This window comes from Lagenorhynchus albirostris, chromosome 9 (genome assembly GCF_949774975.1).
Source record: "Lagenorhynchus albirostris chromosome 9, mLagAlb1.1, whole genome shotgun sequence".
Lineage (NCBI taxonomy): Eukaryota > Metazoa > Chordata > Mammalia > Artiodactyla > Delphinidae > Lagenorhynchus > Lagenorhynchus albirostris.
This window is the reverse complement of record NC_083103.1, coordinates 60347463-60371691: the sequence shown is the minus strand read 5'-3', so window position 1 is coordinate 60371691 and position 24229 is coordinate 60347463. Positions and strand designations below refer to the sequence as shown.

The 24229-nt window shown below is 39.7% G+C and overlaps 1 protein-coding gene across 3 annotated transcripts in view; it reads left to right on the top strand.

Moving 5' to 3' along the window:
* The window catches only part of DLG2 (discs large MAGUK scaffold protein 2), an 812204-nt gene that overhangs the window by 748930 nt on the left and 39045 nt on the right, over nucleotides 1-24229 (top strand). For all 3 annotated transcript variants that reach the window (XM_060157866.1, XM_060157868.1, XM_060157869.1), the window contains one exon: nucleotides 1453-1528. In XM_060157866.1, coding sequence (XP_060013849.1) covers nucleotides 1453-1528 — 76 coding nt within the window. The remainder of the gene's footprint in view (nucleotides 1-1452; nucleotides 1529-24229) is intronic.

Genomic DNA, 24229 nt, shown 5'->3' with positions numbered 1-24229 from the left:
GTGGACTTGCCCTCAAGGAACATACAGCCTTGTATGCGCAACTCAAAAATAAACAAGACACAAGGAAACGAGATAACACCAATATAGACATACAAATAAATGTCGTGGGGCTTAGAGGAAAGAATGGTCATGTCTAATTAGAGAGGCTCAAAAAAGAATCAGAAGTATTTAACTTCTCTTACCTCTTTTCAGCCCCATCCTTCAAATAGGCACAAGTCCTGCCAACTTTATGTTATTAATATTTCTCCAAACCTTCCCTGTCCTCCACCTCATTATCACTTCTCATCATTTCTTGCCTGGATTATGGCAGTAGCTTCTAAATAGGCCTCCTGCTTCCCACTGTTCTTTCCCTCCTCCAATCTATCTTCCTCCTCCCGCAGAATCATGTATTTAAAATGCTAATGTCTATCACTTCTCAGATTTATAGCCTCTAGTAAATCATGAGGATTCCCCAAAGGAGAACCCCATGTCCTCAGAGTAGACAGATACTCTTTATAAGGAGGTCTCACCACCTCTTCAGCCTCATGTCCCTGTGCTGTATGTACCCTGTACCAGAATCTTCCTGCAGTCTTTAGCTTGATCATATCCTCAGGTCATGGTACATGTTGTTCCTCCTGTCTGGGAGATTCTCCCTAAACTTTTCCCACTGACAAGCTCTTTCTCACCATTTAAGTCTCACATAAATTGACACCTCCTCCAGGAAGCCCACCCCATTGCTTTCCACCCCCTCTTTATCTTCCTCCAATGAGATAAATGTGCCCATATTGCTCTCAGCAATCTTTTGTGCAGCAATATCTGTCATTTTATCCCTCTGTCCCTGCCAAGAACACATTACTGTGTGTTCATTAAAGTCGTGCTTTTTAATTTTTTTTTCTTTGTTCCCCAGCACCTTACTTGATACAGTGTAGGCATTCAATAAGTGTTTGGTGAATGAATGAAGGTGAAATAATGAAAACTGCAGAGATGGCAGTGGAAGGACATTGGGGCAAAGGAAAAGTTCAAGATTATCTGTAACATGTTTGGTTTTGAGGTGAAGGTAAATAAATACCCCAGTATTCCTAAAGGGAAGGGAACAAAAAGGAAACAAAAAGAGAGGAGATATTAGGAGATGAGAGCTTACTTAGCTTCCTAGGTATTCATCTATGTGGACTGTGATTTCTTGAAATAGATTTTGATTGATTCAGGCATTTAAATAACAAATATTGGGGTTTTGTTGCTTCCAAATACGTGACTCTCAGTACATGTAACACAAAAATTGCAAGGAATGTGTTAGCAGCTTAGAGATATCATACCAAGACTTTTTATACTGAACAAAGAAGAGAAATATTTTAAATATTTTAAAACACATTTTATTTGAGCTGTAGGATAAGAAGAGGTGTTCTTCATTTGATAAGAAACTTAATCATAAATGCCTTGCCATGTGATAGACTCTTTATTTTCCATTTTCTTTAGGGTGGAAAGAAAGGAACGTGCCCGATTGAAGACAGTGAAGTTTAATGCAAAACCTGGAGTGATTGATTCAAAAGGGGTAGGTACAAAATAATCGAAACATTAAATTCTCTCGTTTGCCATGGATTTAACTATAATTGACATTTAAGCTGTTGCTAACAAACAGATCATGGAGCTACTGGACAGTAGAGCACTGTTATAAATGTATTGCTATGCAGTGATGTAATTTCTGATGAAGTAGATTTATGATAAATAAATTTTGGGAGTAAAGCTGCTAGTGGTCAGGAGAAATGATGGGTTATGAAGGTGATGTAATGACTATAGTGAGGAAGAAAAAAATAGTTTCGATGTTATTTAATTTTTTTCTTTTAAATTAAATATTCTAAAAGGATAGATTCCATAAAAGATACCTGCTCATCATAAAATATGTCTAGTCTTTTACGTATTATAAAGTCAGGATAGTCATGGAAATATACATATGGATCACCTAAGTGAATACATGGATTGTTGTGACAGACATAGAAAAGAAGAAAGTAAACAAATGAAATTTAGAGTTATGCAACCATCACCACAGTCAATTTTAGAACATTTCATCACCCCATAAAGAAATCTGTAGCTGTCACTTCCCTCTCCCTCAACCCCAGCCCCTCCCCACCCAGCCTAGGCAACTACTAATCTACTTTGTCTCTATATATTTGCCCATTCTGGATAGTTCATATAAATGGAATTGTACACTATGTGGTCTTTTGTGACTGTTTTTTTCACTTTACATAATGTTCTCGAAGTGCCTCTGTGCCTTATGTGTGTAGCATAAATAAATACTTTTTTTCTTTTCGTTGCCAAACAATATTCCATTGCATGGATATACCTCATCTAATTTATCCACTCATCAGGTGATGGACATTTGCATTGTTTTCACTTTGGGACTGTTATGGATAATGTTGCTATAAATATTTGTGCACAAATTTTTGTGTAGACATATACTCTTATTTCCATTGGGAATATACCTAGGAGTGGAATTTCTGGGTCATAATGATAGCTCTATATTTAACATTTTGGGGAACTGCCAGACTGTTTCCCAAGGTGGCTATAACATTCTACATTCCCACCATCAGTGTATGAGGGTTCCAGTTTCTCTACATCCTCACCAACACTTGTTATTATATGTCTTTCTGCTTATAGTCATCCTGTTTGGTCTGATGTGGTATCTCATTGTGGTTATGATTTTTATTTCCCTAATGACCATTGGTATAGAACATCTTTTCATGTGCTTATTGACCATTTGTATATCTTCCTTGGAGAAATGTCTATTCAGATCCTTTGCCCATTTTTAAAATTGGGTTCCTTTGTTGTTGTTGAGTTGTAGAAGTTCTTTGTATATTCCAGATATTAATCTCTTATCAAATATATGCTTTCCAAATATTTTCTCCCATTCTATGAGTTGTCTCTCTTGATAGTGTCATTTGATTCACAAAAGTTTTTAATTTTGACAAAGACCAAATTTATCTTATTTTTTCTTTTGTTACTTGTGTTTTTGTTATTATATCTAAAAAACCAAGGCCATGAAGATTTATGCCCGTATTTTCTTCTAAGAATTTTGTAGTTTTAGCTCTTACATTTAGGTGGTTGATCCATTTTGAATTAGTTTTTGTATACGATATGAAGTAGGGTTGCAATTTCATTCTTTTGCACATGAATTGTTTTCTGTTCATTTTTGGATTGTTCACTGCGAGTGTATAGAAATACAGTTATTGTGTATATCAGTCTTTTATCCTGCTACCTTGCTGAATCCATTTATTAATTGTAGTAGCTTTTTGGTAGATTCCTCAGGATTTTCTATCTACAAGATCATGTCATATGTAAAAAGAGAGAGTTTTACTTCTTTCTTTCCAATCTGGATGACTTTTATTTCTTTATCATAACTGATTGCCTTGTCTAGAACTTCCAGTGTTGGATGGAAGTCGCAAAAACATTCATCCTTGTCTTGTTCCTGACCTTAAGGGGAAAGCATTTAATCTTTCCTATTAAGTATGATGTTAGCTGTGGGTTGTAAAGCTTTTTAAATTTAGTATTTTTAAGTCATAGTACTAGTATCTTATTGCTATATCGTAAAATACCTTTCCCCACCTTCTGCCTTCCTGTTCTCTTTCTCTTCATCTCCTTTCCTTTACTTTTCTGTTCTAATAATTTTGGCTGTGAACATCACACTGAACCACAAGTTTAGGTCAATAGATGTCACCATGAAAAACGAGAAGAAAAGCTCACAAGTTTTGAGCCCTAAACCACAACACTGCCCTTTGTATTTTGAAGTAGAAGTGTCACTGGGCAGCCCAGTCATTGACGTAATAATTTACTTTCCCCTAAAACATTCAGGTGAAATGGGAATTTATTTAAACATGGTGTCACTCTTAAAAAAAAAAAAGTGAGGCTGTATGTCATCATGCATGGAGTCCTTTCAGACAAATACTGCTTCCGTACAAAGGGGTAGGATTTTTCATTGATTCTTGGTGAGAATTTAAGGATAGATTTCCTGTTTGTTTCATATATATATAGTTGGATATACATCAGAGAATTTTTGTTGAATACCTACCATGTGCCAGACTCAGGATTAGAACTTGTAAAAGATACAAAGTGTAACATAGGCCCTTCCCCTCAAGAGCTCCTAACATCAGTTAGAGCCCAGATGTCTTTTTGTTAAGGCCAAAACTTGTGTTGTGTTTTTTTTAAATCATATTGCTAAATACAGTTAGGTATGATCCAATGAATAGAATATAAATTCAAGGACTTGAATGACTGTTGAAGGAGAGGCAGTGATCATGTGAAAAGGGAAACCCTGGACTGAAAGTCATGAGAGTCAGGTAGCCTGGGTTCTGGTTTCAGTTCATTACTAAGTCACCACTGCTCTTTGGACCTCATTAGCAAAATAGCAGCTTTGAACTACATCAGGGATGTCCAACAAGTTTCCGATGAATTGATGGTTTCTAACTAGAATGTTGTGTTGAAAATGACTCTGAGGCCATATGTAACTTCAGCAGGAAAAGTGTTATGATTGATTAGTCATGCCTAGCGCAACATTGGGAATTGTTCTCTATTTGAGGTCCCCGGATTCAATGATTTTTTAAGGTGCCTTCCAGCAATAATTCTCCATGAGCCTGTGAATTAAGAAATAATAAACCAAAGTTTTCTAAGTCCCCATGAGAACAATACATCAATGAGAAGACTCTTGCCCTGAAGTAGAAAGCAAAGGACAATTAAGAGAAAGTGCACTGAAGAAAGGCCAACTCTGTGGAGAGTTGGGAAAGTCAGGAGATGCCACTCACTCTGAGCCTTGGACAAGGACTACAGAAATAAGTCATTGTTACAAAGGCCTCAGTCTCTGGGACCCTGGGGTAAATTCAGCATAATCTGAAGAGGAAAGCTGTTTGGAATGAGAAAGAGACTGGGATATTTTAAGTAACTTTATCATTAGATGGCATTCACAGAGCATTGTGAGATGTTGGGGATTCAGAGTGAAAGCCATGGTTACTACCCTGGAGGATCTTAGAATCAATTAGTATGTATAAAGCAGGCTGTGACAAAAGCCTTATTAGTAGTGTGTACAGAGCTATGGGGATTCAGATGAATGGATGTGGGAATGACCAGAGAGCACTTCATAGAAGGACTTGGGCTTTAATTAGCCTATCAGTGCTTGAGTTACTTTTCCAGAACTATTCATTAATTTTTAAAAATTGAGTGCTGCACAACACCGGGTACCGTGCTAGGTGCCTTGTAGGGCAGCAAAGTGATTAAAAAGGCAAAGACTTTTTATACTTTTGTAAAAAGTATACTTTTTATACTTTCATACCATGGAGCTCACAAAGAGAAATATAAGCAGACAAACAATGGTGATACAATATCACTGATGATCCCCATAGATTTAGGGAATTAGTCTCTATTTTAAATATCATGAGATTGCACCTCAGGAAGATTAACTAATTTACCTAAGAGCACACAGCTAGTATGTACAAAAGTCAGTTTTAAATTCAAATCCTTTTGACAGTAGAACATTTGCCCTTTTCATTCCTTCACACTATCCCTTATTCTGTTGGAGGTCAGAAGAAGAAGAGAGTTACTAATTATGCCTTGGAAAAGAGAGAAGACTTCAAAGAGAAGGTGATACTTCAGCAAGATCTTGAAGTTTGAGTAAGAGTTTGCCACACATAAGAAATAGCATGTACGTGAAGGTGGAAACTGTAGGCATATTGGAGTAAGGCCAAGCAGGTCAGGGACACCAGATGGAAGGTGTGGATGTGTGGTGGGAGTTGTAGCTAATGGGGCTGACTGGGAAGATCTGGAAGGTTGGGAAGCTTGTATGGAAAGCCTGACTATGAGCTTTGATGCTTCCTGGGTTTGGAGAGTATCTATGAGGAAATCTGAGGCTCTCCATTACAAAGTGCCCATTTGCTACAAATGAAATGCCCAGGCTTTCTGTCCACCTCATGTGCCTTCACAAAGTCTGTGTCTACACATGCAAAGACAAGTGGACAGTTGTGTCAGTAACCCAGATAATTCCAGCCTACCCAGACCCAAGTGGCCATCCGTTTGGATGGATCTCCTTGAGAACTGTCTCAGTGCCCCAGATCTCAATGCACCCAAGCTTTCCTGAGAATGTCAGCTAAATTTCTAATGAATCTCCATTCAAACTAGCTTCTGGTGAAAACTTAATCACCACCTTAATTTCTTTCATTGTTCTTCTACCTTTTTTATCAGTTTTCTAATCAGCCATTCTATTTTATTTATTGAGACATTTAAGAATTTGTATAATCTTCAGAATCAACCTGTTTTCCATTGAAAAATCAGTGGTATTTAGTGATTTATGCTAAATTTTGTTTTATTTTTATTTAAAAGTCCCTATAATTTAAGGAAGGGAAATATATGTCTGAAAGAGTATGAGAGAATTATTACTATTCTTACTAAATGTCAGCAATGTGCAGTGTATAAGGGCTCCCTTTGCATTGTAAATCCTTTCTAAAGTAAGGTAGGCTATAAATAACTAGTCCTATTTAGCCACAGGCTGGTACAAAACAGAAGTGATAGGTGTTACTCAAAGTAGTAGGAGTATGCATTGTAGAAACCTAGACAGCTTACACACTTCTCTTAATCACCACAACAAAACTTGAAGGGAAATCATTTGTTCCCTCTTTATAGATTTAAAGAAACTGAGGCTTGGAGAGGTGAAGAAATCTGAACCCATGTCTGATTGATTCCAAAACCCATAATCTGTTTACTATAGCATGCTCTCTCCCTTATTAAAACCATGTCGCATTTGTGAATTTTAAGAAAAATGAAGAAATAAATTGAATTGGGTTTAGCTTTGTCAAAAACTAACTTCGGCTTAAACTTAAATTCTAAAAGGGGGAAGCTGGTTTTCTCGATGATGTGCATCTTTCTGTATTGAGAACATTTCTGAAGGGAGCTTGGGGGCCGCACACTTTCTCTGTTGTGGTATGCCAGAGTAAAATGAAGTCTTGGAAAACATGTTTCAGTCATTTAATAAACTTTTATTAGGTGCCAATACAAGGCAGCTTGCTGCGCAATGTGGACCAAGATGAGTAAGTCATGGTCACTGCCCTGAAGGAGCAGGGATACTAGGGGAGAAAATGGGTCTCCACAGGGAGGAAGCGATTCACACTAAATAAGAGGGACAGGAAGCTTGCTCTGAAGTTCAGGCTCCCCTAAACTTGATTCTAGCTTGGAAGCTGGGGGGATTTGAATTGGGGAGCCTTGAAAGATTAGTAAATCTTGCAAGGAATGGGCAGTGGCATAGGAATAAGATACGGGACACATAGGAAGTAAAACACGGTTTGCTTTCACTTCAAGCAACAGTTGATGAAGAATGGAAACTCAGAACTGGAAAGTAATACTCAAGTCAGTTCTGGTGCTTTAAATTTTCCAAGAAACTTGTACTTAATCCTGTAGACAGTGAAGAATTTTAACAGTTGTGACCAAACCCAACCTAGTGATTTCCTCTGGGCTCCACCCTTAATGTATCTGGATTGCTGCCCAAATGTCACTCCCAGGCAGAGCTCCAAACTTACTCATCTTTGTGCCCCTAGCACTTAGCACAGTGTCTACCGGACACATATTGGCTACTCAGTCCACCCTTTTTAGAGGAAAGGTGAGTGAATGATCAAAAGTAGGTTTCCAAGAGGTCAATCTGGCAACCATGGGAAAGACAGATTGGAGGGGAGAGAGACCGACATTAGGGGATGTTGGGATAGCTAAAACAGTATTGTGGGTACAAGATTCTGAAAATCTGAATTTCAAACAGTGGCAACGGAAAGGAAAATAGGAAGCTGTCGCTAAAGAGATCAGAGAGGACCATCATCCTTGGACATCTGACCTCATATTCTGTTTCCTTTTCTAAAGCCTTGAGCTCCCTTTCAGAGGGCATGTTGACTGGGAGAAGGGGACATGGGGCAGATGCAGGTATTGGTGATAGGATCATGGCAGTCTCCCTGAATCAAACTGGAGCTAGCATTAAGAAGCCTCAGTTCTGTTTCATATACTCTTGGGAATTCCCATATGGTCATTGGATCCTACTATGTCATTTACAGATGAAGAAACTGAGAATCATTTTTCTGGAACACACGGAGAGTTAGTAGCAGAGCCTGCCATTGAATCATTTATCAAAAACGTGACTTGACAGTCAGTGTTTTGTTAGCAAGATAGGAATTATGTTTGCTTCACCAGGGTGAGTTATGAGGATTGCTTTTGTAGCAGCTTCAAAGTGACATTTTGAGTTTCAAAGGAAAGTTCATTACTGCCCTCAAAAAAAGGGAAACCTTCTTAATAGAGCTAGTTTTTGGGTGGCCAGAGCCCAGTGAAGAGCTCAGATGTCCAGAGTGACCTAGAGATTCAGGAAGGATGGGGTGAAAGGAGAGCCATACTGCCTCAGTCCACAGCCATCAGGAAGGCAGCATTTCTGCTCAAAGTTCATAAACTCAGGAAAGGCTACCCCTCAGGTTCTTTATTATCACTTTCCTGTTCCAGGCCTTCTACGAGTTTCCCAATTGTTCTTCCTGGCTCTAGGCTTTCTCCTCTGATTCTTTCCCCATACTGCATGCAGGGTGGTTTTAACCAGTCTAACATTTTTACATAAAGAGCCAAGACAGCGTTGTGTCCGGGGAATTCTGCAGTGTCACCAGTGCAGCATGGGAAGAGCTGCTAACTCACTATATTTTCTTTTGAAAGTGATAATCACATTTTTCCAAACCTCGAGCTCCCACGTCCACTGAGAGCCATGTGAGCAGCACACAGATAATTCTCTGGTTAAAGAAATGCTAGTGGCTTCTCTGCAGATGGTTCTCAAAGGGGCCTACAGTTGAGTTTCCTTCTCTGATACATGTAAGGAGGGGTCCCTATCTCAACCTTGAAAGCCAGCTGAACTCAACGAACATTTTTTACTGAATAAATACATGTGATTTTACTTACTCCTCATAGGGTATTTGTCAAGTTACTAATGAGGGAACTGCTAGTCTGCGGAATGGAATGGAGAATAAATCATGTTCCTTGTGTGTTTCCATGCATATTTATTTCTTGGGTCACTTCCCTTGTAGGTCCAAAAACTACCATTGTTGAAACAACCAAGTTAATCTGCAGCCTTATATACTAAATTTAGTATAATTAATAACTGACAAAATCTGTCCACTACACACATACACATTCGTTTTTACAGTATGTTTTAGTTGGTTCAGTTCTTCCACCTTAATAATATTGTTAAAACACTTTTTTGTTGTTGTTTTGTACATTTTGACTCGAATGTGTTTGAATAACCTCATCCCCAGGAGGAAAAAAGTACAAAAGTTGTAAATTTTTTAAAATACCTTTGAAATTCAGTGTTATCTTCATTCCCTAATTAGGCTAAAGCTTTCACTTCATGAATGTTAGAAAGAATATGGTAAATTGAAACATAATAGATTCACTTGCTCATAGTGTTTCCTCCCCTCTAATGTTTTCAGCTTTTTAACAGACATTTGTTGAGGCCATACTATGTGCCACATACCAATTTAAGCAATGGGAAGTACACCATGAATAAGACAGGGTTCCAGCCTGTACGAATCATAAAATGTTCTGTGGAGATAAACATATCAGCAAATGACAAATAGAATCCGCTAAGCGCTGAGTGGGAAGTGAGGCCAAAATACTATTTGAGCTCAGACCTGGAATACTTAAGCCTCTCTTGAAGTTCATAGGCAAGTTCCTAGAAGATACAATGTCCCAAATGAGCCTTGAAGGATCAGTAGAATCTAGTGTGAAAGGCTGGAAAGACCTCTGTATTTTGTAGGCAGAGGGGAGGGCATGTAAAGACAGGAAGCAGCCCAGTGTGTGCAGGGAAGCCAAAGAAGCCTCGTGTTACTTAAATACAAGAGCTTAAGTACAAAGCTGCAAGTGTCAGCCAGGAAGGCAGAGGGGAAGTCAGGACCCAGATATCGAGGGCAGTGGGGAGGCTTTGGAGGATTTTAGCAAGATTAGATTAAAACTTTAGCAGATCGCTCTCCGGCTGTGTGGAATAAATTTCCAAAAGGAGGCAACCCTAGAAAGCTGGAGTCCATTTTAACAATGCAGGTGAGACATGGAGTTAGCCTAACCTAGGACGACAGAGTAGCGACAGAGAGGAAAGAAGAGACCAGAAAATATTTAGCCTGAGGCACCTGTATCAGCATCAGCTGAGGCTCTTTATTAAAAATGGAGATGCCCAGGCTCAGACCCAGCCCTGTGGAATCAGAATCTCTGGGGATGGAGATAGGAAAGTTGCATTTTAATAAGCTCCCAGGAAAACTCTATAGGCTTGCTAAAATTCGAGATACACAGGTGTAGCAGAAAGGTTTGATATCACACAGAATGACCAGTTTCTATCAGAATTATCATAATATATCTAAGCCTTAATCACCTGATATGTAAAAATGGAAATCATATTAAAAGAGCTAATATATGTAAAGTACCTAGAAATATTAGTCCCCTACCTGCCCCCCGTGCGCGCGCGCGCACACACACACACACACACACACACACACACACACACACACACACACACACACACACACACACACACTGTGCTATGGGCGGAGAGGGAGGGAGAGTTGGCCCTACAGCCTTGCCGTACACCTACTGGCACAGGGGTGTTCCTGACTATGTCTTGCTGACTTCATGACTAGGCAGGAAGGTAGAGGTGGCAGCAGACTAATCTCAGTCTTCCACTCCTGTCCCTGCTGTTGGCTGCTATCAGGATTGTTTCTGAGTTCTCTACCATGTTGTGTAATTACCTGTGGAAAATTCCAGAACAGACTTGATCAGTGCTTACTGCATTGGAGAACTGCTGCCTTCTCTTCAGTATGCCGGTTACTCTGAACATCCATAGACTGCCTTATGTTCTACAGGTTATTTTTATAGGCATTGCTCATTTGCGTCTTATGAAAATTCTTAATACGCCCATTTTATGGATGAGAAAACTGAAGCTTAGAAAGGATGAATAACTTACCCAAGTTCACAGAGCTAATAAGTGACAGAGCTGGGCCCTGCATGATGACGTATTGTGTGAGCAGAGTAGAATAATTGATTCTTTAAGGCATTTTATATATGAACTCATTCTAGATGTTATTAGCATAGCTAATTCTATCTATTTAATTAGTGATGCTAAGGCTAAAGTAATATAAATAGGAGATGTATAATTTGTGGGTATATGAATGACAAGTATAGTTTCATCAGATGAGAACACTGACTTTTTGTTCAATTTTCTTCCCGCTATTAATTCAGGGTGTTAAGTATTATGCAGAAAATTTGGCTCAAACCCATTTCTACTTTGGGAGTTATTCATGAATCAATTCTGACTCACTACAGGGCTTCCTTTAACCTGACTCTTTAAGGTAAAAGAGCCAGAGTCACACCTCAGAGCTTGCATGTTTCACTTTGCAAAAGTTTTTTTTTTTTTTTAATGTATTTATTTGGCTGCGTTGGGTCTTCATTGCTGCACGCGGGCTCTCTCTAGTTAACAGCGAGTGGGGGCTACTCTGTTACGGTGCACGGGCTTCTTATTGCAGTGGCTTCTCTTGTTGCGGAGCATGGGCTCTAGGCGCGTGAGCTTCAGTAGTTATGGCACACAGGCTCAGTAGTTATGGCTCGCGGGCTCTTGAGCGCAGGCTCAGTAGTTGTGGTGCACGGGCTTAGTTGCTCCGTGGCATGTGGGATCTTCCTGGACCAGGGTTCGAACCCATGTCCCCTGCTTTGGCAGGCGGATTCTTAACTACTGCGCCACCAGGGAAGCCCCTGCAAAAGTTTTTAACTCCTTAAAAGCTCAAACATCAGTACTGAAAGATAAAGATGCAGAAGCTACTGTCCAGTCGTCTGACTTCCTCACTATAGTAATTATAGGCAGAGTCTCAACAAGCCAAAACAGTATATCTTGCCTCTTTTCAACTGTACACTGTGTCTATATGTGGGTAGAAAGTCTTTTTTTTAATGACAGATCATGTAATATCTGAAAAACTTTCAGCAATAGCTTCCAGTATGTTCCTAATACTCATTAAAAAATACCTAATTACTTTGCCCTTTTATTTTAAAAAATAGCCTCTGAAATTAGACTGCCTTGGGTTCTATTCTTAGCTATTTGATCTGGAACTAGTAGCTTCTCTTTCTGAGACTCTGATTTTTCAACTGTAATAAAATCTAGAAAGTAGGTTGCAAGTTCCTTGAAGGCAGGGAATGTGATTTATTTAAGGCCTAAAATAGTTCATGGCACTGAACCGATAATTACTGAATTAAATAATGTGAGAGTAAAGAAGGTGATATATTAGGATAAAAGGTATATAAATTAGAGTGTACAGTCTACATGTTTTTTGCTGTAGTTTGTGAATGGAGAACTAGACAATTTACTGTTGGCATTAAAGGAAGTTTCTCTTAATCTGAGTGTTATTTCCTTTCATTTCAATAAATAGGTTTTGAGTATCCCTTATGTGCAGGAAACTGCTCTGACCACTGAGTGGGGACATGGATAAGTAAGGCCCCGCCTCTGCCATTCCAGAGCTTACCTTCTAGTACACACACACACACACACACACACACACACACACACACACACACACACACACACCAATATAGCATAAGGTGAAAAAGTTTAGTGAGGGATGTACAGAGTCTTAATGGAGATTCAAAGGAGAGAAGAGAAGGCCAGTCTGAGTGAGAGGAATTAAGAAATGATTCCAAGAAGAGGTAGCATTTTAGCTAAGTCTGTGAGGATTGAGTAAGATTTCAACAACTGTAGAATAATTGAAATTTTCACATTTAGAAAATAATAGAAGCAAAAGTAAAGGAGTAGAGGGTATGTGATAACCAGCAAGTACTATATTTGACTGGAACAAAGAACACACACACACACACAGAGGTATTGGGGGAAGGAAGGTTGGAAATGTAGCTTGAGGTCCAGTGATGGAGGTATTGAGTATTCCATTGAAAAGTTCAAGGAGGCTGTTCTTTGGCTCTGGGACAGAGTAGTGACAGGATTTGTTTGTGAATAAAGACATTGACTCTTGTTGCTGGGAGGATGGGTGGTGGGTACCTGGGAGAGACTGGAGTAGTGGGGCACCTTGGGGGAAGGTGCTGGAAGGACTCAGGTCACAGAGGCCTCAGAGATTGAAAGGTCACAAATAGCAATGGTGGTTAGCAGAGAATGTTGAAAATGTTATCCATGAACAAATGGAGGATCCCGAATGAGTTACTAATTGGTAGAGAAAGGGGTAAAGGCAAATCATGCAAAGTAACTGCGCCCACGAGGCTGACAATGGAAGGGAGCATGAACCTGATAGAACCCAGACTAGAAATTAAAATTGTACACATGCTTTTAGGCCTAGCCTCAAGCAGATATCTTCCTAACACCCCACCTCAAGATGATTGCCTTACCTTCCAGTGCAAGTCTCCAGCACTAAATAGTTGCTGTGTGCTATTAAAAATAGGCACAGTTTATGATACCGAAATAACCACTGAATTGAACTGAAAACTAACCAGGGCAGATTCAATAAAACTGTCACTAAAGTACTTTTTTTTAAAAAATGAAACCAATTTTAGACTGATTGCCAGGTTAAAAGCAGAAATGTGTTGTAATGGATCCACTCCAGTGGGATTAAGAAATTCTTCATGGATACTAGTAGTAATAAGTCTTCATATTTACAGAACTCTTTGGTATATTATCCATGTCATAGATGAAGAGGCAGGGACCGAGGATTAAGTGACCTGTCCATAGTCACACAGCCAAGCGCTATCCTTTGGAGGCACATGAAGATCATTTCAGTTATTTAGCAAAAGTTTACAAGGTGTCTTTCATGCCCAGCACTGTGCTAGGGCTTGGGGGAAACAAAGATGCATTAGCCTTTGCTTGCTCTTGGCAAACATTGGATGGTCTGGGAAGGACTGGGATTTCCTTGGAAGTTGGCACTCTTAGTATATAATATTCCTCTGTAAAATGGGCTAGTAAGAGGGGTGCAGTAAACTTGCTTCATTAAGATGTGAGACAAACTAACAAAAAGAGACATAGTATGAAGGATATTTAGTCAAATCAAAATTACACTTTTCAAGAAAAACATCTGTGTGTAGCCCACTTGTTATCTATCTATCATAATGTAATAAGCGCCATGAATCTCCCACCTAACATGAAGGTATGAAACAATGAAAAGCATTTCATGGCCAAGGATTATGATTTATCAGATTGTGTGCACTTGGGGATTATGATTTATCAGATTGTGTGCACTTGGGGTCCATTTAGAGAAGAGGGGGAAAAATAACTCTTTCCATGAAGCAAGTGCAATTGGTATACATAAGTACCAGTGACAAAGCTCAGGGAAACATCCTTTATTTGTTAGTAGTGACAAGGTGTAATGCAAAGAGTTGCCATTCATTTACAGAGTTCTGGGCAATTTGGGTGACACAATTACCAGGTGAGAGTTTTCCCAGTCTCAAATTTATCGCAGGCACTTGTCAGTCTGAGTTAGAGCCTTCCTCACTTGAAAAGAAGCAAAAAGCTTGCAGAGTGCTATTTGCCTTTCATGTTTTGACAACTTCACGAATATTTGTAAAGATTTTGTTACCACTTGTTGAAACTGGTATTTGGACATTCTTGATGTGAATGGTTGTTTTTCCTGGAAGGCCCCAAGAAGCCACCGTTTCTCTCTGTAATTGGCTTGTACTCACCTGTCACGAAGAATTAACACCTTAATGAATTTAGAGCACGTGTTCAATGTGAATGACAGAGCTTGTCATTCTTCGTTTATGGAGAAAGCGTTCTGTGAACACCTCCCATGGCTGCAGGCCGTAGTGGAGGTGGTGTGCTGAGACACAAGCCCAGATTACAGTCAGAAAATAAATACATGAATTCATGATTGCTACTCAGTGCTATTTATGATTGCTTTCATTACTTTGTTAAAAGTAAGGAGTTCTTTCCCCCAGCGGACCCCCAAGAGTGGATAGAACTTTTGTGTTTACCCCCTTCTCAGTAATAGGCAGAGTTCACATTTGGTAAATAAAGGATTTGGCTTTGATCAGTAAATGTGATAACTATATAGCTAACATTTACTGAAGGTTATTTATGAGCCAAAAGTTTTGCTAAATAGATTATAAGAATTTTTTTCATTAAATCTTCACAAAAACCCTATGAGGTGAAAACTACATAGTGGCATTTTTTAAAGAAAATAATCCTTCTTGTCCCTGCCCAACCCCAAAGTGTTGACTAAATCCTCCATGATGATGTTCCCTAAATATATAAGCATAAAATTAAGTGCAAATTTCTTACACTTATAGCTCTTATCATCTATAAAGTTAAAATAAAATTACAAATTAAATGCCATATATATTTAGCATTTATTTATATATTATAGCAACAAAATTCAAAATCACAACATAAATGTGATTGATGTTGTTTTAGTACTACTAAATCTTCACCTACAATGTAAACATGGTAGTTAGTGGCTGCTGTGTGGAAGTTTCTTTTGAGTTGTACCTGCTACGTGTTAGGTGAAGACTCAATTCTCTCACCACTACATTCACCGAAAAACCACTGCGGAGGTCCCAGGCTGGCTGTCACCCCTCCCCGTTTACCCAGCCCCTAGCTCTGACCCCTTGGGAGTTGTTGAATGAATTATTATGGACCTCATTTATCATAATACAGATGCCTTCCGTGGCTGAATGCAAACTTGACAGTTTTACTTGCCTGCCTTTTTGCAGAACTCAGCTGTACTCCCTTGGCACTGTCTGCACGTGTGTGTCCGGGGCAGCACCTCTGCCCAGCCCCCATCCAAGCTGAGCTATGCTATTTTTAATCTACTGTGGGCTGAGAAACCCAAGGAATATGCTTTTTTTTTTTTCTTTCATTTAATAGAAGTAGGCTCTTGTCTGTGATGAAAGTGCATAAGACTTTGTTGGGTAGATTTTGTGACTTCTCTGTCAGCCGCAAAATTCTCCTCCTGCAGAATTTATAATCCAAGTACTTGAAGTGGTTGATTAAATGACAAAAGAATGGTTTCTTGACTCTATTTGTGATTTCTGCAGAAAAATGTGTACTGTGCATTTAGTGCTCAATTATTCCTTCAATAGAAGTAAACGTTCAGTAGTATCATGTGTAACAGAGAGGTGCACAGTGCAGGTGAACTGTCTCTTTGTCTTTCCTGCCACTTCTCTGAGTTCCATCCTCCATGGAGTAGAGTAAATCCTCTACTCCATCCACAAAGCTTCTTACCATTCCTTAGTCCCACAGAACTGGGGAAGGGTGAAGGGGAGAAGAGGTGGCCTTGCCTCCCCTGTTGCGGCCTTTCATCTGCGCAAACCGACTTTTGCTACTTCCCCACTGGACAATCTCCTACTCATTAAAACCCCTAAAACAGTGCCCCAGAGCCTTCTCCAGCCTCCCCAGTGGGCTTGCTCCCTCTATGGTGCCCCCACAGCTTGTTGTAAGTAACTCCATCATAACGATTATAACAGTGTAGTAATGATTTGCTTAAACTGTGAGCTCCTCGTTTTGTGTTCCCAATGTTTATTATAGCCACATTATTGCCGAGGGGACACACATGGTGGGTGAAACATCCCACATAACATTGAGCAAGAGCCAGCCTGAGAGTGTGAGCTTTTGCAATTCCTTTTCCCAGAGCGGGGTGCCATTTTCTAATTTGCCCCCAGGCACTTTTTGCCATTGGAGCCCTGGATATAAAGTTTGGCAAAAACAATAAATGCTTATGGCATAAAAATAATTACGATTTATTGAGCACTTACCATGGCTAAGCTCATACCTGCCTGGTTGCATTTACCACTGCAATAGCCTGTGATGGAGGCATTAGTTATGCCACTCCTTTGGAATCTTCAAGTAATGGATATTGCTGTCAAATGTAGTATCTTCTACTAGAGTGTGCAGTCTTCAGCCCCTGAAATGAGGATTGAGAATGGGGGAAAAGTAATAATGTTGTTTATTAGATGCTAGCTATTTCCTAGGCACTGTGCTAAGTGATGCAAGTATATTTTCTCACAAGTGAAACACAATTGTTACATGAACAGTATGTCCAGACAAGGTGCAAAGATGCCTCCCCTCGAACCAGGTTAGTGGCAGGACGGAAGGAGAAAAAAAATGACAGAAATGCACAAGGAAGGGATTAAGGATGATGGCAAAGTTTCTGGTGGATACTTGGGGAAAAAATTCCTCCCCATGCTCAAGAAACATTCTCTTTGGCTTTAAAGTGACAATCAGTTATAGTGACAGACTCACTCAGTGATCCCTGGTGTCTAACACAGAAATAACAATAAACTTGCTGGGATGTGACATGAACATGAATAGGAAAGGGGTGTGTGTATGTGTAAGAGAGAGAGAAAAAGAGAGAAAAGGATGGAGGGAGGGAGGGAGAGGGAGAGAGAGAAAGAGATTGTTCTTAAAAGGAAGTGCTGGGGGTTTTGAAGGTGTTTTTATTCCCTTGAGGTGTGTATATATGTTTTCATGGTTTTTATCTCTGCACTCTAAAATCTTAGAGGATTTCAAATCTTAGTCAAGTGAAAAATCTGTACTTTTATCAGCTGCCGTTCAAAGTTTAGCAAGCAGTGTTCGATTTTTCTCTCCCCAAAGAATGAACCATTGAGAAACCCTTAAGCCACTCACATCCTCTCACATTAGAACTACAATCTGCTCTCTTGACAAGCTCTGCTTGTCTTAGAAAACACAGTCTGCTAGCATATAGCATATGAAATGCACCTTAAAGGAAATATGTAGATGGAAGGCACAGTGTGGGCTAGACAGAAATGCCCAAGATACAGACCACCTCTCCACTCTCCTGCCACAAGACTGAACTCCCAGTGAGAGTCCTAATCCCTGTGGCTCATCCTGCTAAAATGAGGCTACAGGCCTAGGGCCCAGCAGTCTCAGCTATAATGGACTTGCCTTCATTTGTAAGGTGTACCCCTTCTTCCATTCAAGCATGAAGTAAGAATTGTTCAATCAGGCACAACCTTACAAAAAATACTATTTATTATTTGTACTTATTGGTTTGCCTGCAGTTACTCCTGAGACATGAATGCTGCAAGTGACCTTGTGCTCTGGGTCTGGAGGTGACATCAGATTGTGGGAGACAAAGAGCAAACCATCAGTTCCTGAAACTCAGTCATCGTCCAAGAGAATGAAGCTGAGTACCTCTCCTAGTTGAAGGAGGGAAGAAAAGGAGGGAACAGGCAAGGGGAGGAAGAGGAAAAATCCTCATTGCATAAAGGACCTTCGAGGTCATCTCATTTATCTCCCTGATTGACAGAAGAGGAAGGTGCTCAGGGAGGGAAAGTGACTTTCCTAAGCTCATATGGACAGGAGGGGCCGAGGCCAGGAGTCTCTCCTTGGAGTTTCCGTAGTGAATATAGCCTGAATATTTGCCTGTTGTCTGCCACTAGACAGTAAGCCCCACAAGCAAAGCAAGTTACCTCTCTGAGCCTCATATGTTACCATTGGTGATAATGATGATGGTGATGGTGGGAAGTAGGGATGGTACAGATGAGGAAAATAAATCTTAGAAAGGTTCAATAACTTGCCCCAAGGCCACACAGCTAGTGAGTTGGATCAAACATATTAACAAAGAAGACTCTTGAAAAGAAAATGTGTCTAGCAGAGAAGTGGTGTGCCTGGGCCCATCTGATGCCAGGACTGGGCTCTTCTTTTTTTTTTTTTTTTTAACATATTTATTAGAGTATAATTGCTTTACAATGTTGTGTTAGTTTCTGCTGTATAACAAAGTGAATCAGCTATATGTATACATATATCCCCTTATCCCCTCCCTCTTGCGTCTCCCTCGCACCCTCCCTATCCCACCCCTCTAGGTGGTCACAAAGCACCAAGCTGATCTCCCTGTGCTATGCGGCTGCTTCCCACTAGCTGTTTTACATTTGATAGTGTATATATATCAATGCCACTCTCTCACTTTGTCCCAGCTTACCCTTCCCCCTCTCCGTTTCCTCAAGTCCATTCTCTACGTCTGTATCTTTATTCCTGTCCTGCCCCTAGGTTCATCAGAACCTTTTTTTTTTTTTAGATTCCATATATATGTGTTAGCATACAGTATTTGTTTTTCTCTTTCTGACTTACTTCACTGTGTATGACGGACTCTAGGTCCATCCACCTCACTACAAATAACTCAATTTCGTTTCTTTTTATGGCTGAGTAATATTCCATTGTATATGTGTGCCACATCTTCTTTATCCATTCATCTGTTGATGGACACTTAGGTTGCTTCCATTTCCTGGCTATTGTAAATAGTGCTGCAATAAACATTGTGGTACATGACTCTTTTTGAATTATGGTTTTCTCAGGGTATATGCCCAGTAGTGGGATTGCTGGGTCGTATGGTAGTTCTATTTTTAGTGTTTTAAGGAACCCCCATTCTGTTCATAGTGGCTGTATCAATTTACATTCCCACCAGCAGTGCAAGAGGGTTCCCTTTTCTCCACACCCTCTCCAGCATTTATTGTTTGTAGATTTTTTGATGATGGCCATTCTGACTGGTGTGAGATGATACCTCATTGTAGTTTTGATTTGCATTTCTCTAATGATTAATGATGTTGAGCACCCTTTCATGTGTGTGTTGGCAATCTGTATATCTTCTTTGGAGAAATGTCTATTTAGGTCTTCTGCCCATTTTTGGATTGGGCTGTTCGTTTTTTTGATATTGAGCTGCTTGTAAATTTTGGAGATTAATCCTTTGTCAGTTGCAAATATTTTCTCCCATTCTGAGGGTTGTCTTTAGGACTGGGCTCTTATCTCTTCCCCTTGCACACTCCTCACTGAACAAATACCTGGGAGTCTCTAGTGATGTTGGCCTCGCCCTGTAGCATCACACGCCTCCAAACAACAAACAAGGTTGTGAAACAAACCAGACTGTGAAATGAAGTAATTGGTCCCTCCCTTCCTGCCTTCAGTAGGACATAGTACGGATCCCCCTGCCGTGGACAACTAGCTCTCAACCAACTCTTCCCTCAACCAGCACTGCTTGGGCAACTAATGTACTCAGCCCTAGAAAAGTGCAAACAGGAAACAAGCTAGTAGTGAAATTTTGGCTCTGGAGTCCGAGAGCTGAGTTTGAATACAGTTCTGCCACTTACCAGCTGGGCAAATGATGTTACCTCTCTAAGCCTCAGTTCTCTCATTTGTATATGTGTAATAGTATAGACAGAGGGGTGTGTGTGTGCGCACGCGCGTGAGTGTGTGATGGAATTGTGGGGAGGATTCAATGAGGTAATTAGTACAGAATATTTGACAAGATTATACTGACAAGGGCACAGAGAAAGAGCTCAATAAATCTTGGTTGCTATTATTGTTATCGATGAGTTTATTTGGAGAAAAGACGCACTTTGAGTGAGCGGAGAACAGTCAAGAACTCTGCCTAACTCCTTTTGCTGGTGGAATAACCTCCCCACCTGCTCTGTTCCACATGGTGAATGATGATCATTCTTCAATATCTAGTTCACAGTTCACCTCTTGCTCCCTTCCAGAGCAGAACTTACTCTGCCTTCCCGATGCCTCTTCAGTACCGTGCACACACTGTCACACTGTATTAGTAACTTAGGAATCTCTCTCTGTCACTGAATTGTGAGGTCCTTGAGAGTTTATTGCAGCTCCAGTTCCTGACTCAGCACCTGGCTTATACATGTGCTCAGCATATATTTGGTGCATGAATAAGTGGATGTAACTAAGGTAAAGGAACCTGGAGTAGTTAGGAAAGCCTTCTCTCAGGAAAGGTTCATGAGAGATGAATAACTTCAGAAGTGCTTGGACAGACAGCAGTGGAAACAGGAGGAAAGACAGTGTTCTATTACTTTCTATTAGTGTAAATCAATATATTGATTTGAATGAGGGTCTTCTCCTCACACAGTTAACGGTAAATCAGCTTACAGCTTCCCTGCTGGTCTCATGGTGTTACATCACCTCCAGGGTAGGTGTGTAGAATCAGCCAGTGAGGACTGGCCTGAGGGATTACAAAAAGAAGAGGAGCCCTTGGGAAAGTTTCAGAACTGGCATTCGTAGGAATGAAGAAATGAAATTGAGGAGTGGCCGTCCTCCCTGCAAATGAGCATATTATTTTCATAATAGTAGAAAACATTCAGTGTTATCACTGACCCTAGGGGACCCATCACAGAAATCTCATTGCATAAAACATATGAAAAGAATAAAGTACCAGAGATTATGTTTCAGAGATAAAGTATAAAATTCTGCAGAAAGTAATTTGCCTGGAGAAGTTCTCAGCAATGGCTAAAGTGCCTATATGCTAAAAGCAGGGTGGAATGCGTACTTGGAATCTTGGCAAGCAATCACAGAAAGGCAGTATTGCATAGTGGTTAAGGGCGCAACTCTGGAACCAACTGCTTGGGTATGAAACCTGGCTGATGACTCACAGTCGTGTAAACCTTGAGCAAGTGACCAACTGCTCTGTACCTCGGTTTCCTGTATGTAAAATGTGGACACAAAATAGTTGATAATTAGTGAAAAGCACTTAGAATAGTTAACCCATGTAAATCACTTAGAAAAGTACTTCCCCTGTGGGTAAGCATTTAACAAATATTAGGGAGGAAAATGCTATTATGATTAGCAAGTCCCTGTTACCGATTTTGTTCCACATGTTGTTCTGGGGCACTGGGGGAAGTGCAAAAGAAAACTTTAAGACAAGATCCTCATCCTTACAGAGTTAGACTAAAGATGAAACATAAAACTAACTTCAATAAGGCAGTTAGAGAACTCAGATTGCAAACCGGATGAATCTGTGTGACGAGGAGGGAGAAGAGTATAATAGAGAATAAGCCGAACAACCTTGTGGGTGCTCAGGTAAGGTTCATTGAATATAATTAAATGGGATTTCATTCAGGTTAGGACGTTATCAGCTATTTTGTAAAACTCCAGATTTTGGAGAACAAAAAAATCATAGGAATAGAAGAACCCTCTCAATTATCAGTGTATTTAGAGAATGCTAAAACAGAAAGAAGAAAAACGGAATTTCTTTAACTTGACCTTGAATGAGGTTTCAGATTCTGTGAATGATCGAGATGAAAGAAACCTCAGCGATCAGCTGGTCCGAGCACCTTGTTCTTCAGATGGAGAAACAGGCCCAGAGATATGAGGTGACTTACCCAAGTCACAGTGGAAACCCAGGTCTCCTCCTGCTTCTCAGTCTGATTCTCAACTCCGCATGGATGCTTGTTGGCTTCTCTGGCTCCTGAAGGGCATTCTTCCCATCCAACACCAGTCAGCTGAGTGGACCCCCGTCTGACTCCTAGAGCTTTTCCAGTGGGCACCTGCTTGTGGTCAGTTACGTCCTGACAGCCACATCTTGTAGGCTTAACCCTCTAGGCTTTGACTAGAACCTTTGGGTTGTAGCAAATAGCAATCAAAGGAAAGGAAGGGAAGGAGGGAGGAAAGGAGGAAGGAAAGAAAGAGCAAAAAACCGTTAATGGAGAAATCAAGAAATTAACAGTGTGACCAACATATCTGATCCATTCAACTCTGTTCCCCATTTTTCTGTCTAACACATGAGATTTAAAAATCATTCCAATGTGTCCCATTGATGAGAACATCTTGAAAATGAGTAAAGTTGGAAATGCAAGTTTTGGAGTTTTTTGCTTAGTTTTGCTTTGGTTTCAGATCCTGTGGGTTGTTGCATAAGCCATTAGTATTGTGTGGCTTAATGCCAAAATGCTGGACAATTCTAGAATTCTGAAGCAACTAATCGGAATCACATAGCTTGGCAATTTCCTATGGAGTCTACTACACAAAATGATGCACGAATTGACAAAGAAAATGCCACATTGTCAGAATGCATTACTGAATGTTATCATCCTTTGCACTAGTCACAAATATCAATATCTATTTAAGTGAAGACCAAATTGCTAAGGGCTCAGCAGAGGGCTTGGCACATAAAAGGACATAGTAGCCATTCACTAAATAAATTTATTAATGAATAAAGTGAATAGTGAAAATCAGAAATGTATTAATAAATAAAGTGAATAAATAAATGAATGAGTGACCCCCTAACAGCAGCATGAAGGTTCCATCAGCTACAATGAACTTGAAGAAAGCCATTTTTACTTTTTCCAACAACTGTAGCTATGGCCCAGTGACCACACAAAGTTTCAAGTTTGCAAGATGGGATGGACTGTGGAAGAAGCTCCGTTGTAGACAACTCAGTACAACAGCACCGTCTCTGATGTTTGATTCTCTGATACTTTGATTCTCCCAGTTTGAGGTCATGTCCACATCCATGCTGGAATACTTTGAATCTTAACAAATAGATTTATACTAAAACTAGCACCAGAGCTCTATATCCAGAATGATAACCTGCTTACCCCAACCTCGCAAAAAAAAAAATCAGGAGCAAGTTTGAAAGAGTCTTCAGGTCATTTAGAGAATACTGTCTACAGTAATAGATCAAAGTCTTACTTTTCGTTTGATTGTAGTAGTACTGGTACAATACTCATGAACTACTCAAGAATAATAGTTTGACCAATTATTTCAGTATGTCTCTGGGTATGATGCCCTGAATTGTAAATATATTATTTTCATAGTAATTTTTATTGTCTGGTAGCTTCAGATTTTAATGTAAAGTTTACACTTCTGTGACAAATAATTTCTCTTAGAAAAGCTACTCTTCAAGCAGAGAATTTGATAATTAAAAAAACAGAGCTTAATTTCCCAGTTGTATCAGTGTTCTCTTTCAACTTGATTAAATAAATCTTGCCCTTGGCTAACAGACTTAAAATGTACCTTTCTCATAGAAGCTTTACATTGCAATGGGGTAATTAGGATTGTGTAGGGGGTGTTAGAAGGGGAGAAAAAAAAGCAGACAGGACACATCATTGGGACCAATTATAAATTAAGAATAAATGGTTGCTAGAGGAGATGTCAGTTAGTACAGATCATTTTGAAAGTAGTTTGGCACGTGTCGGATTTTTTTAGCTATCCATAATTTTTAACTCAATAATTCAACTTCTAGAAATCTATCCCAAGGAAATAATTTGAAATACAGAAAATGTTGTATTCATTGCAACATAGAGTACTTAAAAATGGGAAACTACAGAAGTATCCAATAATACAGGAATGTTTAAGCCAATTGTGGTAAATCCATTTGATGAAATATTAAGTTGTTATTATGCTTATAAGATGTATTGGTTTATAGTTTTTATTTATTGTGATATATTTTCTAATTTTGGTGTCTGGTAATGGTGCCGTATAGAATGAGTTCTGTCTTTTGGAAGTTTG